The 19,577-nt window shown below is 46.8% G+C and overlaps 1 protein-coding gene across 4 annotated transcripts in view; it reads right to left on the reverse strand.

Annotated features, from left to right (window-relative positions):
* PIGN (phosphatidylinositol glycan anchor biosynthesis class N) overlaps positions 1–18,902 on the reverse strand; it is a 666,839-nt gene extending 647,937 nt beyond the window's left edge. For all 4 annotated transcript variants that reach the window (XM_063922983.1, XM_063922980.1, XM_063922979.1 and 1 more), the window contains exon 1: positions 18,624–18,902. Coding sequence is in view for 3 of the 4 variants with exons in the window: in XM_063922980.1 (XP_063779050.1) it covers positions 18,624–18,658 (35 nt within the window). In the remaining variant the exon portion in view is untranslated. The remainder of the gene's footprint in view (positions 1–18,623) is intronic.
* Positions 18,903–19,577: the final 675 nt, after the last annotated feature.

The following is a 19,577-nucleotide window of genomic DNA, read 5'->3' on the forward strand; positions in this document are numbered from 1 at the left end:
CTGTTTTCTTAGAGAAGCCTGTAAGTCACTGTTATTGACTCAAGTACCACTTTAGGAGACTGTCATTTAATGGTTAGTCTCCAATAGTTACAAAATGAGAACATGCCTAAAAAAAACAAATTTTCCTTTAACTGAATCTGGTTTTGCTAGGTTTTGTCCTGGATCCTGGATAATTTGTTTTGGTACTTGTCTTGACCAAAAGAGAAACAGTTTCACCTACACTTTTGGCTACATCTGATCTGCTATCCCCTCTTAACAGTAAATACTCCAAAATTGCTATTTTAACTGCAAAGCTGAAACCCTGACGCGGGATCCGGTCAAGATGCCGCCGGACGGAATCCCGGCGGTCGAAATACCGACGCCGGAATCCCGACCGCCGCAATCCCGACATATTCTCCCTCCGTGGGTGTCCACGACACCCATAGAGGGAGAATATAATAGTGTGCCGAGCGTAGCGAGGCACCGTGCCCGCAGCGTGGCGAGCGAAGCGAGCCCGCAAGGGGCTGCGTTCCGCTCGCCACCCCTGTCGGGATTGTGTGGTCGGGATTCCGGTGTCGGTATTTCGACCGCCGGGATTCCGACCACCGGCATTTAGTACTGATCCCCCTGACACTTCACTACAAATTTGACTGTGATCTAACTCCAGATTTAATTTCTGTACAAAGTGAATCTTCTCCTTCTAGCGTTGGCTTCATGTTTGTTAAGATGACAGACCATGGACAAAATGTAATAGGTCCAGATTCCTGATTTCACAAAACTGCAGATTTTTCTTAAGCTGGGTACACAATGGGCCTAATTCAGACCAGATCGTAGCAGCAAATTTGTTAGCAGATGGGCAAAACCATGAGGGTCATTCCGACCTGATCACACGCTGACGTTTTTCGCAGCGGTGCGATCAGGTCTGTAGTGCGCCTGCGCATAGGTTACATTGCGCAGGCATGTCGCTCCCTGGTTCGTCGCCAGGGAGTGACAGAACTAACGAAGAAAGCGAACAAACCCGCGAACGCAAGCAGATTGACAGGAAGAGGCCGGCCGGAGGCGTCAACTGACCGTTTTCAGGAAGTGTCCATCTGAACGCAGGCGTGCCCAGCCATTTCCAGGGAGGGATCCTGACCTCAGCTCCGTCCTGGATGATCGCAGCGGGTAAGAAACTGCTCTCTCACAAGCGAGCACAGACCTGCACTGCGATTCCCCCCTCTCCTGTAGGCGGCGACCATCTGATCGCAGCAGTGCTAAAAGTAGCCTGCTAGCAATCAGGTCGGAATGAGGGCCCATGTGCAGTGCAGGGAAAGCAGATATAACATGTGCAGAGAGAGTTAGATTTGGGTGGGGTGTGTTCAAACTGAAATCTAAATTGCAGTGTAAAATTAAAATAGCCAGTATTTACCCTGCACAGAAACAAAATAACCCACCCAAATCTAACTCGCTCTGCACATGTTCTATCTGCCCCCCCCCCCTGCAGTGCACATGGTTTTTCCCATCTGCTAACAAGTTTGCTGCTACGATCAAGTCTGAATGGTTCCAATTTATCGTTACGAATCGCCTTGTAACGATAAATCGTCCATAATATCTCATATTGGGCCTAATTCAGATGTTATCCGGTCAGATGGTCGACAATGCTAAGGTCGACACTCATTAGGTCGACCACTATTGGTCGACATTGACATGGTAGACATGGACAAATGGTCGGCACATGAAAATGGTCGACAAATGAAAAGTTTGACATGAGTTTTTCACATTTTTGGAACTTTTTCATACTTTACGATCCAAGTGGACTACGATTGGGAACGGTAACCTGCCCGAAGCATGGAGATCGAAGCGAGCCATGCAAGGGGACACGGTGCACTAATTGGGGTTCCCCGTCACTTTACACAGAAAACGACACCAAAAAAATTATCCATGTCAATGTCGACCAATAGTGGTCGACCTTAACATTGTCGACCATTCATACTGGAACCATATGCACTATGTCATTGGCAATGCGTGCTCCCGCACATCTTCAACGGCATTCCTAGTCGGCTGAACATGTTAGCGGAGCCATGCAGATGAATGCAGCACCGGCCGCTGGTAACGCTATGTTGCTGCCGGCATCGGCTACTGTGTATGCCCAGCTTTAGATTATGCTACAAGATTTAAAGCTGCATTTTTTTTTTCAAAGCCAACTTGGTTTTGTCTTAAAAAAACAAAAAAATAATAATAAATATTACCAAAATTGTACAAAAATGGTGCTTCAAATACTACAGTAAAGAATGTCCATGTTGCATTATAAAATGGTAGCTCCTCAATCAATTTATCAATACTTTTAAGAAGCATGAATGGGATTGGTTTATTCTAAACAAGACAACATCTAAAAGTTTTCCACCTGACACTGAATAGTATCAGAGATCTCAGTTGCATATATCGGCAAAGATATGGTTGAACAATGACCATGCTAAAATCACCTGTTAAAATTGTTTATACTGTATGCCATAGACAGAAAATGGAAGTCTTAGACCTGTCAGAGGTAACAATTGACATGCAAGATTGCAAATGCCAAAAGAAGCTTAAAAAGGTGTTTACAGGTGACCACAACTCACTCAGCGATCTGAAAGCTATGTGGTATTTTCTGGGTTTCACAAAGGAAATTAGGGTTACGCCATGAGGAGAGCGGTTAGGGACCAATGGGGGGGGGGGGGGTTAGGCACTATGGGGGAGGGTTAGGCTTGCAGAAAGGGGTGGTTAGGTTCAGGCACTAAGGGGGGGGTTAAAGTTAGACATTAAGGGGGAGGTTAGGATTAGGCTGCGGTAAAAGAGAATTAAGGTTAGGGGGATGGGGGAGGGGGGGGGGGGGGGACTTTGAGTACGTACCCTGCCCTGTCGGGATTGTGACCATCGGGAGGCTGCAATCAGAATTGTGACCACCGGGCTCGCATACTGAGCTCGTCTACATAATGTACCTGTTGACATTATGGTGTCTATGTTATGATTGTCTAAATAATATACCACACATGAATATGGATAGATTGTGGCCATAAAGGGTTAACACGGTCAACAAAAGTACAGGCAGGCTGTGACATTTAAACAATGCTTTATTTATGTCCATGGTCCCAATGTGTGCTAAGAAAACATTCCCCACATCATTTCATGACCACTCGCCTGAACATTGGACACAAGGCAGAAATTACAAATCTCAGTCAGACCTACAGCTGTAATAATGTCGTTTTGAAAATGTAAAAGTTCTATGTAAGCTAATATTCTATTTTATTCCCATTTATTTCTCAAAACAGCTGTAATCTGTGTAACTGGTTTTTGTATTTGATTTTTTTCACACCTGAAGCATTCAGACTTCATTAAACCTGAAATAATAATGATGTTGAGTTAATATCGGTAATGCTACTGTACATTTTAAGGCAGATATGTTAGGATAAGAGTAAATCTAATTAACAGAAGTTGAAATAAGTGTGACCAAACTCTTTATCTTTGGCAATTCAGTTTTGGTAGAGGCAAAAACAGTATGTAAGGATGAGTAAGGTACCGATGTGTCCACAACTACTTATGTTTTTTGTGCCATATGTTGCAATTGCGATGAAGCATAGTATTTTCCCATCTTTGCGAATGAAGACACACAAATGAGGGAAAAGTAGCAAATAGTGTACTAGGGGCCTTATTCAGTATGGGCAAACTCCCGAATATTGGCTCAGTGCACATGCGTACGCACAGTGACACACCGCCACTGTGATGCAAAACATGGCGGTGGTGCGTCAGCCTTCACAGCTTGGCTGCGTAGGCAGAGAGCTACACTTGTTTTGCAGAGTGAGCAATGCAATCACGGGGCGGTCAGGGGCTGCGATGCAATGTTGTGTAGGTGTGACGGCGGGTGGGACGGCGGCCGGTTGGAGCCATTTTCAGGGTGGCCATGTGACATCACATGTGACCACTGCAATGCAAAACATGGCGAGAGTTCGCCTGCCTTCACCTGCCCTGTGCTGGCCGGCCCCTAGCACGCGATCGTCAGCAGTTGCAGTTTTGCTAAATTAGCAAAACTGCAACTGATGCTGCATAGGGTCCTAGGTACCTGGGATTAGGTTTTTGTCACAAAGGAACTGGTATAAAGTCGCAGATTAAGCATAACGATGCATGGCACAGGTCACTCGTACCAGACGTCTTTTGGCTATTTAACCTCGATTATCTCAATTTTGTGTTTTTGAGCATGATTCAGAGATGGATGGAATTGCAGACAAGCGGCTTTGTAATTCCGTCCATCAAAATGCAAATGCAGCAGGAGAGGTCTATATTAAATAGACACCACCTGCATTCCAAGTGCAGCGTCAATAGACCACCATCGCGACTGGTTTGGCCAGGCTGCATATGCTGAGGCTTATTCAGCCTGACCGGTTCCTGGCAGCTAGCAAGACCAAGAAATATGCGTGCAACCACACAGACCCTGGCCTTGTCCCTGACGGAAAACGGAGGCGACACCCCCCATTTCCGGGAACACTGATCTGGAGCGCCCCCTCTCTGCCTCCTTAACACTGCAGCTGGTCAATCAAGCTGTGGCTGGGAGACACTGCAAGAGGACTGGCTGATGAAGGGCTACACATGTGTAGTACACATCCTGCGCATGCACATTCATCCATCGCCCTTCGCAATTGTTTTAGATACTGCCCAGCCCATGTAAGCTGAAGCTAATTCAGGCTGGCCGGCGGATTTGAAAACCTGGGTCCAGGAAGCCTGTATCCGATAATACAGACCCCGGACACGTCATACCTTCAACATGGGGACAACAGGCACCCATTTTGAAAAAATTTCCCAGGTGCCATCCCCGCTCCACCCCTCAAATGCCGCAGCATGCCAATCATGCTGCGTCTGACAGGGGTCTGTGTGCGTCATTGCATGACCCGTTCTGCACCTGCGCAGACCCCCTAATGTTTTGGAGCAGCTAAGCTGCAAAGTCTGTGGCACACTGAACAATGCTATTTGGTGCAATTTGAGGATAAGTGTATGTGAGCACATATGTATATAAAAGACATTTTAATTATAGACAAGCCAGATGATTATGTTTCGAATAACCCTCGCACATGCACATGTGATGAGAGTCAGAGTTGCGACAGTGAGCCCACTGTAGTCTTTTTTCTGTTCATGGCTAACAGGAGTGGAATATGGGGTGGACTTCTGCTCCTGTGGTCCATCCACTTCTATGTTCATGCTACGGGTCTTGACTCCAGACCGTTACACCTGATTATAAAATGCAGTATTCCACATCTGCCTGACTCTGCCATATGCACCTTCTTGCATCTGGTTGGTTGGCTGGAATAGGATTAATCTGGATTAAGGGGCTAATTCAGGTTGGATCGCAAATCGCGATCCAACCGGAATTATTACGAGCGACCGTCCTGTGCATGCGCCCGCACTTTCTGCGGGTAGGGGTGCGTGGAAAATGCAATTGGCTCTGCCTGTTAACCAGGCACAGGCGATTGCGGGGCAGGGGGGGCGGCAACACTCCGTTTCCAGCGCGTAGATGAAGCGTTGCGGGGGCAGTGCGAATGTGGGGTGGTGTGGCGGGTGCGTGATCGTGGCAGCTGCGTGATGTCATATGCAGCCGCCACGATGGGGAATATGGCAGCAGACCTTCTGTGGGCGCAGCTACGCTGCATAAGCAGGAGGCATCACTAATTTCTACGATGAAGCAGAAATTGCAATGCGATTGCAAATTCTGCTTCATCAAGGGGAGGTGGCAGACAGCATGCTGGGCGGCTTTGCCCTGCGATGGGATGGGCGGCCCCCAGCATGCTAGCAAAAGTATTGCAAATTCTGCTAATTAGCAGAATTTTCAATCCTTACTGAATTAGGTCCTAAGCATAGTAAGGGTACGCTTGCACAAGATGGCATACATGCAGATAATGAAGAATAAGCATTTATGCCTGTGAAAGATGTTGTTTGTGGGGGTTGGGTATGCGTTACCACCGCTGGGGATCCATGCGGTGAGCACACCAACTGCGGGATCCCGGCTGCGGAATGACGGCGGGGGAGAGCGCAATGAGACACTCCCAGGCTCGTCGCCGCAGGTTCTATTCCCACTCTATGGGTGGTGTGGACACCCACGAGTGGGAATAGTCCCTGCTAGTCGGCATGCCGACTGTCAAGATTTAGAGGGGGGCGAGATGAAGCCGTCGGTAATTTGACCGGTGGTCTCCTGACCGCCGGTCACATTACTACATCCCGTTTGTAGGTTGTCAGGGTCGGATGAGGATGAGGAGGAAGAGGATAGTCACCGGCCCAAGCTCTAAATGTACACCAATGGGTGCTTTATTCATCACTCCGGCATAGATTATACTTATGTGTACACAAGAGTTCTTTCTACTAATTCTGTTGGTTTGTTGCACATATAATGAATGTTTTATCTATGTGAATGGCTTTCTGGTAGCAATACATATGTTAATACTGCAGTGGAAAAATAAGAATATACTTACCGATAATTCTATTTCTCGTAGTCCGTAGTGGATGCTGGGAACTCCGTAAAGACCATGGGGAATAGCGGCTCCGCAGGAGACTGGGCACAAAAGTAAAGCTTTAGGACTACCTGGTGTGCACTGGCTCCTCCCCCTATGACCCTCCTCCAAGCCTCAGTTAGGATACTGTGCCCGGACGAGCGTACACAATAAGGAAGGATTCATGAATCCCGGGTAAGACTCATATCAGCCACACCAATCACACCGTACAACTTGTGATATGAACCCAGTTAACAGCATGATAACAGAGGAGCCTCTGGAAAGATGGCTCACAATAACAATAACCCGAATTAGTTAACAATAACTATGTACAAGTATTGCAGACAATCCGCACTTGGGATGGGCGCCCAGCATCCACTACGGACTACGAGAAATAGAATTATCGGTAAGTAAATTCTTATTTTCTCTGACGTCCTAGTGGATGCTGGGAACTCCGTAAGGACCATGGGGATTATACCAAAGCTCCCAAACGGGCGGGAGAGTGCGGATGACTCTGCAGCACCGAATGAGAGAACTCCAGGTCCTCCTCAGCCAGGGTATCAAATTTGTAGAATTTAGCAAACGTATTTGCCCCTGACCAAGTAGCTGCTCGGCAAAGTTGTAGAGCCGAGACCCCTCGGGCAGCCGCCCAAGAAGAGCCCACCTTCCGTGTGGAATGGGCTTTTACAGATTTTGGCTGTGGCAGGCCTGCCACAGAATGTGCAAGCTGAATTGTACTACAAATCCAACGAGCAATAGTCTGCTTAAAAGCAGGAGCACCCAGCTTGTTGGGTGCATACAGAATAAACAGCGAGTCAGATTTTCTGACTCCAGCCGTCCTGGAAACATATATTTTCAGGGCCCTGACTACGTCCAGTAACTTGGAGTCCTCCAAGTCCCTAGTAGCCGCAGGTACCACAATAGGCTGGTTCAGGTGAAACGCTGAAACCACCTTAGGGAGAAATTGAGGACGAGTCCTCAATTCTGCCCTGTCCGTATGAAAAATCAGGTAAGGGCTTTTACAGGATAAAGCCGCCAATTCTGACACGAGCCTGGCCGAACAACATGACCACTTTCCACGTGAGATATTTTAAATCCACAGATTTAAGCGGTTCAAACCAATGTGATTTTAGGAACCCCAAAACAACATTGAGATCCCAAGGTGCCACTGGAGGCACAAAAGGAGGCTGTATATGCAGCACCCCCTTGACAAACGTCTGAACTTCAGGCACTGAAGCCAGTTCTTTCTGGAAGAAAATCGACAGGGCCGAAATCTGAACCTTTATGGATCCCAATTTGAGGCCCATAGACACTCCTGTCTGCAGGAAATGTAGGAATCGACCCAGTTGAAATTCCTCCGTAGGGGCCTTCCTGGCCTCGCACCAAGCAACGTATTTCCGCCAAATGCGGTGATAATGCTTTATGGTTACATCCTTCCTGGCTTTGATCAGGATAGGGATGACTTCCTCCGGAATGCCTTTCTCTTTCAGGATACGGCGTTCAACCGCCATGCCGTCAAACGCAGCCGCGGTAAGTCTTGGAACAGACAGGGTCCTTGCTGGAGCAGGTCCCTTCTTAGAGGTAGAGGCCATGGGTCCTCTGTGAGCATCTCTTGAAGTTCCGGGTACCAAGTCCTTCTTGGCCAATCCGGAGCCACGAGTATAGTTCTCACTCCTCTCCGTCTTATAATTCTCAGTACCTTGGGTATGAGAGGCAGAGGAGGGAACACATACACTGACTGGTACACCCACGGTGTTACCAGAGCGTCCACAGCTATTGCCTGAGGGTCCCTTGACCTGGCGCAATACCTGTCCAGTTTTTTGTTGAGGCGGGACGCCATCATGTCCACCTTTGGTTTTTCCCAACGGTTTACAATCATGTGGAAGACTTCTGGGTGAAGTCCCCACTCTCCCGGGTGGAGGTCGTGCCTGCTGAGGAAGTCTGCTTCCCAGTTGTCCACTCCCGGAATGAACACTGCTGACAGTGCTATCACATGATTTTCCGCCCAGCGAAGAATCCTTGCAACTTCTGCCATTGCCCTCCTGCTTCTTGTGCCGCCCTGTCTGTTTACGTAGGCGACTGCCGTGATGTTGTCCGACTGGATCAGTATCGGCAGACCTTGAAGCAGAGGTCTTGCTTGGCTTAGAGCATTGTAAATGGCTCTCAACTCCAGAATATTTATGTGAAGTGATGTCTCCAGGCTTGACCACAAGCCCTGGAAATTTCTTCCCTGTGTGACTGCTCCCCAGCTTCGCAGGCTGGCATCTGTGGTCACCAGGACCCAGTCCTGAATGCCGAATCTGCGGCCCTCGAGAAGATGAGCACTCTGCAACCACCACAGGAGAGACACCCTTGTCCTTGGAGACAGGGTTATCCGCTGATGCATCTGAAGATGCGATCCGGACCATTTGTCCAGCAGGTCCCACTGGAATGTTCTTGCGTGGAATCTGCCGAACGGGATTGCTTCGTAGGAAGCCACCATTTTTCCCAGGACCCTTGTGCATTGATGCACTGATAATTGGCCTGGTTTTAGTAGGTTTCTGACTAGCTCGGATAACTCCCTGGCTTTCTCTTCCGGGAGAAACACCTTTTTCTGGACTGTGTCCAGGATCATTCCAAGGAATAGAAGACGTGTTGTCGGGATCAGCTGCGATTTTGGGATATTGAGAATCCAACCGTGTTGCCGCAGCACTACTTGAGATAGTGCTACTCCGACTACCAACTGTTCCCTGGATCTTGCCCTTATCAGGAGATCGTCCAAGTAAGGGATAATCAAAACTCCTTTCTTTCGAAGGAGTATCATCATTTCGGCCATTACTTTGGTAAAGACCCGGGGCGCCGTGGACAATCCAAACGGCAGCGTCTGAAACTGATAGTGGCAGTTCTGTACCACAAACCTGAGGTACCCTTGATGAGAAGGGTAAATTGGGACATGGAGGTAAGCATCCTTGATGTACAGAGACACCATATAATCCCCTTCTTCCAGGTTCGCGATCACTGCTCTGAGTGACTCCATCTTGAATTTGAACCTCTGTATGTAAGTGTTCAAAGATTTTAGATTTAAAATAGGTCTCACCGAGCCGTCCGGCTTCGGTACCACAAACAGTGTGGAATAATACCCCTTTCCCTGTTGCAGGAGGGGTACCTTGATTATCACCCGCTGGGAATACAGCTTGTGAATGGCTTCCAATACCGCCTCCCTGTCGGAGGGAGACGTCGGTAAAGCAGACTTTAGGAAACGGCGAGGGGGAGACGTCTCGAATTCCAATTTGTACCCCTGAGATACCACCTGAAGGATCCAGGGGTCCACTTGTGAGTGAGCCCACTGCGCGCTGAAATTCTTGAGACGGGCCCCTACCGTACCCGAGTCCGCTTGTAAAGCCCCAGCGTCATGCTGAGGACTTGGCAGAAGCGGGAGAGGGCTTCTGTTCCTTGGAACTGGCTGTCTGCTGCAGCCTTTTTCCTCTTCCTCTGCCACTGGGCAGAAAAGAGGAGCCTTTTGCCCTCTTACCCTTATGGGGCCGAAAGGACTGCGCCTGATAATACGGCGTCTTCTTATGTTGAGAGGCTACCTGGGGTAAAAATGTGGATTTCCCAGCAGTCGCCGTGGCCACCAGGTCTGATAGACCTACCCCAAATAACTCCTCCCCTTTATAAGGTAATACTTCCATATGCCTTTTGGAATCCGCATCACCTGACCACTGCCGCGTCCATAACCCCCTTCTGGCAGAAATGGACAGCGCACTTACTCTTGATGCCAGTCGGCAAATATCCCTCTGTGCATCACGCATATATAAAAATGCATCTTTTAAATGCTCTATAGTCAGTAATATACTATCCCTATCCAGGGTATCAATATTGTCAGTCAGGGAATCCGACCAAGCCACCCCAGCACTGCACATCCAGGCTGAGGCGATTGCTGGTCGCAGTATAACACCAGTATGTGTGTATATACATTTTAGGATATTCTCCTGCTTTCTGTCAGCAGGTTCCTTAAGGGCGGCCGTATCAGGAGACGGTAGTGCCACTTGTTTTGACAAGCGTGTGAGCGCTTTATCCACCCTAGGGGGTGTTTCCCAACGTGCCCTATCCTCTGGCGGGAAAGGGTATGATGCCAATAACTTTTTAGGAATTATCAGTTTTTTATCGGGGGAAACCCACGCTTCATCACACACTTCATTTAATTCATCAGATGCAGGAAAAACTACGGGTAGTTTTTTCTCACCAAACATAATACCCTTTTTAGTGGTACTTGTACTATCAGAAATGTGTAAAACATCTTTCATTGCCTCAATCATGTAACGTGTGGCCCTACTGGAAGTCACATTTGTCTCTTCACCGTCGACACTGGAGTCAGTATCCGTGTCGGCGTCTGTATCTGCCATCTGAGGTAACGGGCGTTTTAGAGCCCCTGATGGCCTTTGAGACGCCTGGACAGGCACAAGCTGAGTAGCCGGCTGTCTCATGTCATCAACTGTCTTTTGTAAAGAGCTGACACTATCACGTAAGTCCTTCCATAAGTTCATCCACTCAGGTGTCGACTCCCTAGGGGGTGACATCACCATTACCGGCAATTGCTCCGCCTCCACATCATTTTCCTCCTCATACATGTCGACACAATCGTACCGACACACAGCCCACACACAGGGAATGCTCTGATAGAGGACAGGACCCCACTAGCCCTTTGGGGAGACAGAGGGAGAGTATGCCAGCACACACCAGAGCGCTATATATATATATATATATATATATATATATAGGGATAACCTTATATAAGTGTTTTTCCCCTTATAGCTGCTGTTATGTTAATACTGCGTCCAATTAGTGCCCCCCTCTCTTGTTTTACCCTTTTCTGTAGTGCAGGACTGCAGGGGAGAGTCAGGGAGACGTCCTTCCAGCGGAGCTGTGAGGGAAAATGGCGCCTGTGTGCTGAGGAGATAGGCTCCGCCCCCTTCTCGGCGGACTTTTCTCCCGCTTTTTGCTGTATTCTGGCAGGGGTTAAAATACATCCATATAGCCCTGGGGGCTATATGTGAGGTATTTTCGCCAGCCAAGGTGTTTTGATTGCTGCTCAGGGCGCCCCCCCCCCAGCGCCCTGCACCCTCAGTGACCGGAGTGTGAAGTGTGCCTGAGGAACAATGGCGCACAGCTGCAGTGCTGTGCGCTACCTTGGTGAAGACTGATGTCTTCTGCCGCCGATTTTCCGGACCTCTTCTTGCTTCTTGCTCTGTAAGGGGGCCGGCGGCGCGGCTCTGGGACCGGACTCCGAGGCTGGGCCTGTGTTCGGTCCCTCTGGAGCTAATGGTGTCCAGTAGCCAAGATGCCCAAGCTGGCTGCAAGCAGGCAGGTTCGCTTCTTCTCCCCTTAGTCCCTCGATGCAGTGAGCCTGTTGCCAGCAGGTCTCACTGAAAATAAGAAACCTAAAACTAAACTTTTTCTTAGAAACTCAGGAGAGTCCTAGAATGCACCCTTCTCGGCCGGGCACAAAAATCTAACTGAGGCTTGGAGGAGGGTCATAGGGGGAGGAGCCAGTGCACACCAGGTAGTCCTAAAGCTTTACTTTTGTGCCCAGTCTCCTGCGGAGCCGCTATTCCCCATGGTCCTTACGGAGTTCCCAGCATCCACTAGGACGTCAGAGAAAACTATTTCTGCCAGACGGCAACTTGATAGCGTTCCACCACATATATGATGCTGAGATTGATCAGGTGATTAAGATAATCCGTTACTGTGGTCAGTTTATAAATTATGGCATATACTTAGACGTGACAGTAATTTGAATGCCCATAAGACCTTATTTTTACTTTTCTGGATAATAGGTAGTTCTTTTCCTTTAACGGCTTTCTGTTGGGAAGGACTTCCCAATACTTCAAAGATACCCAAAGGCATATTTAACAAGGTAACATTATGCCGGTTTGGTGATTGCAGTGTTTTCTAAAGCAGATTTGTCCAATGACCTAGATTGTTTGTTGGGGTCTCCACCTGCGACTAGAAAGCAATATCAATACACTACCAATGGTTACAGTTGCCCATGTATCATTCCATAGTTCAGTCGGCAATGGCAATGAGGCAACGGTTGTCAGATTCTCCATTGCTCACCTGTGATTTTTTTTTTCTTAAGAATTTAATACAGTCATGTTGCCTACTATCTTATGAACAATATCAAGAAATGTTCTTGAACATACTCCATAGAGCATATAGTTAACCCCACAGACAATATTTGGTGGGTATGCCCGCTTCTGGTAAGTGTTATCAGAGTTGTACACTGGAAGCAGATCTTCTGCACATGTCCATTGTGCCGCAAATTCTGGCTGCAGGCTCGCCACTAATGCCGCAAATATTATACAGTGTAACAGGCCATGAGAGAATGATACATTTGTTGGAAACAATATAGTGGCTACAATAATTGATACATGAATGTAACATTGCAGTAGTCTACAAATCATACCTAAAGGCCCATACACACTCAGGGATTTTGAGCTGAAAGCAGGTCACTTTTGGTGTGTTGAGCTGCTTTCAGCTCAAAGCCGCCCAGTGTGTATGCCCAAACGATGAGCGCTGATGCGCACTCCCGCTTCATCGCTGGCAGCCGCCGTTCATCTACTGGTATTACCAGTAGATGAACGGCGGGGTGAGCGGCTTTCCATAGCGTCCTGCTATGGAAAGCCGCTCACCCCTGCTGACATCGTTGGGCAGCGGGGAAAAGCGCTCAGTGTCTATGCACTGAGCGCTTTTCAGCCCAGCGATGTCAGCGATCATCGCTGTGCATACACGCTGGGCAAGCTGCTTTGAGCCCGGGGACGCTTGGGCTTCAACCTTCTCCTCACATCTGCAAACAGGTCCCCGACACAAGCGACAAGTGGGATAGAGTGAGTAGCAGCAAACAGCGGACAGCATTCTGCTATACATATACGGCAAATGGGAAACAAGTGTGAACACTAATATCAGTATCCAGCTGGGTACATTGCTACATTTTATATTGCTATTTACGGGACCCCAGTTCAATATTTTTTAATTAAATCCATATGGAATAAATCGTCTAAATTGGGACTGAATCTATATTACTATCCACTCAGTATTGAAGACGTTGAGTCACTTGAATCAACTGAGTTGATATAATTTGGTTGATACAATTCATTATTTGATTACCAGCTACAATTGTATCTATTAGGTGTTGTTTATCTTACTATCTGGCTACAGTTCTTTGTACATGTATATTTTTATGTGTAATAAATTTGATTAATTCCTTTTATTCATTTATACTAATTCTTTTTATATTGGTTATTAAACTGTTTTTTTTAGCGCGACCCTTTTAATCAATTGTGTACTAATCCCACAAGTGCCCACACTGGAATATCTTTTACCTTTGTGTTAAGGACATTTAAAGTTTATTGAACAGTTAAAGCATGTCATTTTATTATTTACAGTATGCAAGAAATAGGACATACATTATTTTATAAGTACTGCCCAATGACCATTAGGTGTCACCATAAACCAGGCATACCAGAATGCAGAAAAACATTTCACTGTAGTTCCAGTTAGTAGGTTATAGACACAATTAGTTCTATTTTTGTTATGTCCCACCCATGCTGCTGTCACCGAGACTTCAACAACTGGTAGACTGAAGAGTCTACAGGATTTTAAGCATTTACTATTTGAAATAGTCTATTTCCCAAACAGAGGCGTAGCTAGGGTTTTCGGAGCCAGGGCAAGATGGAAAATGGCGCTCCCCCCAAAAAAAATAAAAAAATAAAATAAAAACACAAAAAGAAGGATGTGCGCGCGCTGAAAAAAAATGGGCGTGGCCACACACCAGAAGGGGTGTGCTCACGCTCCAGAAGGGGTGTGGCCACTGAAAATGGCCCACGGTGCCAGTTACATTGCCCCACAGTGCCACATACAATGCCCCACAGTGCCGGATACATGCCCCACAGTGCCGGATACATGCCACACAGTGCCGGATACATGCCACACAGTGCCAGATACATGCCCCACAGTGCCAGATACATTGCCCCACAGTGCCAGATACATTGCCCCACAGTGCCAGATACATTGCCCCACAGTGCCAGATACATTGCCCCACAGTGCCAGATACATTGCCCCACAGTGCCAGATACATTGCCCCACTCAGTGACCGATACATGCCCCACTGTGCCAGTTACATTGCCCCACTGTGCCAGATACATGCCCCACTGTGCCAGATACATTGCCCCACAGTGCCAGATACATTGCCCCACAGTGCCAGTTACATGCTGCACAGTGCCAGGCCCCACTCAGTGCCAGTTACATGCCCCATTTGGTGCCCGATACATGCCCCACTGTGCCGCCGCCGCCGACCCCCCCCCCCCGGTCACTCACCGGACGCCTTGTTGTTGATATGTGAATGTGAGGGGAGGAGAGCGCAGCGCAGCGCCTCTCCGTCCCCTCACCGCTCCAAGTCTCCGGCGGCTGTCTGGCGCCGGTTCACTAGCCAATCAGAGCTCGCGGACCGGCAGCCAATCAGGAGCCGGTCCGCAAGCTCTGATTGGCTAACGCCGGAGCCCGGACACAGCAGCGCTGCTGGCAGCGCTGCTAGTGCTGGCAGCGGCGGTGAGGGGAGGGAGAGACGCTGCGCTCTCCACCCCTCACATTTAGGGTTGACGGGGGCGAGTGGGGCATAATGCCCTGTCCGCCGGCGGCGCTCCCCTCTCCTGGGCCTGCCAAGGCGCCCAGGGCACGTGCCCCACTCGCCCTGCCCTAGATACGCCTCTGTTCCCAAACATATGATGCACAATGTAAAGTGCTATTTTTTCAAAATTTTTTTATGTTCCTCTTTAATTCAGAAGGAGGGCAATTTATAAATTGTACACACAACACCCCATAATGACAACGTGAATTTTTTTTTTTGTGTGTGTGATTTTTGCAAATTTATTAAAAATTACAAAAACTAAGAATTCACATTCACCAGGGTCTTTACAAAAAAAGAGTCAGTTTATTATTCTTAAAGAGTCTTTAAAAGTCAACATTTCGGTCACAAAGAGCTTCATCAGGACATGTCCCGTGACAGACAAAACAGAAGCATACACCACTGTGACCAGTACCTCCTAATATACTCATGGCAATCAACACTCTATAGTTACCACCCCCCAGGCTGAACAAACACACATCATATAATAAAAGCAGACAATTTATCAGTCAATGAGAGCTATATATATATATAAACAGATAATGGGCTGGAGCAGCCTCTGAAATTGCAGCCTACTAAGAGCCATGCTACTAATGTGTCAAATCCCGGTATAAAGCGCAAGCACTGGTGCAATGTGGGTCAACATCTGGACTGCGGAATGACTTTTGTAAGAAATGAACAAAACATTTTCACTATATACCTTAAGTAAAACATCACTGAAGTGTAAACATTGGTAAGAAAAGTAGGTAAAAAAGTTTAACAAGAGAAGAGGCCACAAACCATTAGCAGCCTGCCTCCATAAACCATTTAGACCCATCAGTACAATCAGCCTCCCTTAAAGAAAAATGTTCCACCCGATTAATTATGCATTTTACCAAGTTTGTATTTGTAAACTCCTTATGCACTCAGCTTCAGAATGTTTTCCCTTACCACTTGGAGAAAAAGCATCATAAAAGTACTGAGAGGCCCTAGTAGCACATAGCAGTCATGCCAGGCATACTGATCTAGGCACTAGGTATTGCTTGGCACCCGGATTAGTCTCCTCCAGAGCCTGCACTGTTAATGTTCTAATAACCCAGAGCTAAACTGAAAGCCGTCTTCCACATCAAGTTAGCATTTGGTAAAAATGACAAGGAAAGCTCCACGAGCCCATAGAGAAACAGGAGGCAAGATATATAACATTAGCACGCATAATAAACTAGGATATGCTTCCAAACCATTCACTTGACTGTACACCACGCCCGTGGTTCCCAAACTGGGTGCCTTGGCACCCCATGGTTCCGCTGGAAAGTTGCAGTGGTGTCACGGGGACAGGTGGATTTAGTAGTCAGGCCGCTCCTAGGCACAATATTATTGGCCGCCCTATTCTCCTCCACAGCTGCCCTCAGCATTGATAGTGATGGGCAGTTAAGCATGCAGCGACTGGGAGCCCTGAATAGACATAATGACAGTCTCGGCACCAGATCAGTCCCTTCTTCATGGCTGGGGCTGGCCGGTCCCGAAGCTAAAATCTCCCGGCACACAGAAATTACGCAGCAAGTCATAACCTCTACCACAAGCAAATCACCTTACACCACCCTCACCTTTTGCTGGAGCTACAGTACTTATGAAAAGATCAACAACTCTGAAGCTTACAGTGTACAGCCATTTACACAGTCTGCACTGCTATTTACTGCCTGGCATCCCTCCTACAATTGTACTCTACTCCTCTGTGCATTAAGTCCTGGCAGATCTCAATATAAGCAGGTCCCCCTCCACTTCCCTGCCTAGCCAACTTAATCTGTCTTCTATTCCCTTCCTTCCATGTTTGTCCCATACTTTGTCTGTGACTCTGCTCCCCTTCTGCATTTGTGTCAGAATCTCTGTATTATTCTTCCTGTCTCAAACCTGAATATGCATCTGCCTCTCAATCTGGGTAGCTGTCTCTTTGTTTAGCTATGTGGGCCTCTCCCCCGCCACCACCTACCCCATTTGTATTTAATATATGTATCCCATTGTCCCCCTCTCTCTTTCTCCCATCTGCTCCCACAACCCCCTGTCCATTTTCACTACATCTTCACCCCCGTTGTCTTCCACTTTTCCTCGCTTCATGGTTTTCTTTCCTGCTGTTCATATTGTGATAAGTAAAATCAGTGCTGGTGCAAATAAAAGCGCATAACTGAAACTTAAAGGCCCTACACACCTGCCGATTGGCTGCAGAGGTGCCCGACGGCCGATATGGCAGATGGGCAACCCGGCGGCGGGAAGGGAGGTTGGGTGTGATGGGGGGAGTGACGTTTCTTCACTCCCCCGGTCACCCGGCCCCATAGCCCTGCATGCTAATAGGGACGATATTGTCCATATTGGCTTGCAGGCATAAACGAGCCGGCTGCAACGATGAACAAGCGCGGGGCCGTGCATCTTTCATCGTTGGTGCCTACACACTGAGAGATATGAATGATATCTTATTCATTAATGAGCGAGATCGTTCATATCTTTCAGTGTAATCGGCCAGCGTGTAGGGCGCATAAGGAGTGTACTTACTAAATTGCGGGTTTACAGAAGTGGAGATATTGCCCATAGCAATCAGATTATACCTTTTATCTTCTAAAAGGTGCAAGATAAATGATAAGTAAAATCTGATGGGTTGCTATGGGCAACTTTTCCACTATTATAAACCTGAAGTTTGGTAAATATACCCCTAATAGTCACAGGTTAGCACAATTTTCTTAATTAATTATTGTGGATTATGTCAGTGGAACACTTTTGGCTTAGGAGTGCCATGAAACCAATTCTGCCACCATTCGAGAAAGTTTGGGAAGCACTGCACTACATTACACACTATCCTACTGATGGTTAGTGCATCATGAAAAGTTTGCCTTATAACTATAACCTGACACTTCCATTATTTTGCGCCTTTATTCAGCCAAAGTTTTGGTCTGGTTTTTTTTTGGCAGGAAGCAAAAACGGAGTTAATAAAAACCTAGCATACATTATCGATATTATGTATACCAATTCAAATCAATATGGTTTGGAATTATTTAGAATAGCTAAGAGTGCAACCTTGTTTTCTAGTCAACAGTTATGATCTTACAGTCCATGAACACTTGCCAGCTACTGACTTTGTCACATTACATTCTTAGGGGTAGATAGATGCATCAAGCCTTGGAGAGAGATAAAGTTGAGTGATTGACTGCTTTAGGCAACTTGTCCACTTTCTCTTTCTCCAAGCCATGTACAGTACATCTCCTGAGTCTGTAAGAAACATAGCACCCTAATCTGTTTGTGCCATATTTAAAATATTAACTGTAAATAAGATGTGTAAGGTTGTAATTAGGAGAGAGAATAAAATACAAGGTTGCATTTGTGTTTCCCTGAAAATGTCACCATGGGTTAAAGAATAGCAAATCTGTACATATTATAAGTGTTATATATCTGTATTTCAATGTAATGCATTATCTGCCCTAGCAATGAAACATACGGTACGGCTGCACGTACAAGAATCCTTGTCTTACCCAGTCTGACTGTCAGTGCAGCTCAGCCATTGCATCCCCCTGGCATGCTGTAGTGGTTGTTTCCTGGTCGCCCTGTGATAGTGTCACATAGAATGCAGCATGCTGGGATGTGTAGTCTGCTCTCTAAAATGCTGCATCACTAGAACACTGTAATCCTGGGTTTTATTATTAAAGCGTGACTGTACAATGAGTACGTTTCTTATATCTAAAACCTATGTGACAGTGGTGTTACATAATTAACTGAAATAGTGAAACGATATTGGGATACGGTGAACCAGTGTGACAATCCTGTGTTGCTGTATATGGGGTCCGGTGAAAGCAAGTATATGCCCAGTACTTCTCACAGAGGATATTATAATAATACTCTCTTCTCTTGGGTCACCGGACTCCAAAACAAAACAGTTTTGAAATGAGATCTGCAGTACAAACTAGAAAAACCTGGCTTTCAGAAACACACCCTGAACTCCACCTGCCTACAAAATGTTATGTGTCACATAATACTTGTCACAGAGCCAGTAAAGCATATTTTAATGATTTAGCAATTTTGTGATGAACAATTCTTTTAAGAGGTCATGTTATGATGAGCCACATGAAGGGCAGGTGTGCATGTATTAAGGGCAGGAATTGATTTGTGCAGTGAATCTGTATTGTGCAACTGTGCTCATTTTCACAGGCTGACATATATATATGCATAGGTGCATGCCTTGCCAACACTGAGTAACTTTACCATCCATCTGCTATTTTATAGTCGAAGAATACATATAGAGCAGAAAAAAAAGAACATCTTGCTGTCACTATTATACTACATGTAAAACATGCCAGATCACTCGTTTCGAATCTACATGAGGTCTTAAACCCTTATTTTTTTAATCCAGGACACACTTACTGGCTGATTCGATTATATGTGATATTATATCATATAAAATTATGTGAAGTACAGGTGATGTGTAAGCC

The sequence above is a fragment of the Pseudophryne corroboree genome, chromosome 5 (genome assembly GCF_028390025.1).
Source record: "Pseudophryne corroboree isolate aPseCor3 chromosome 5, aPseCor3.hap2, whole genome shotgun sequence".
Lineage (NCBI taxonomy): Eukaryota > Metazoa > Chordata > Amphibia > Anura > Myobatrachidae > Pseudophryne > Pseudophryne corroboree.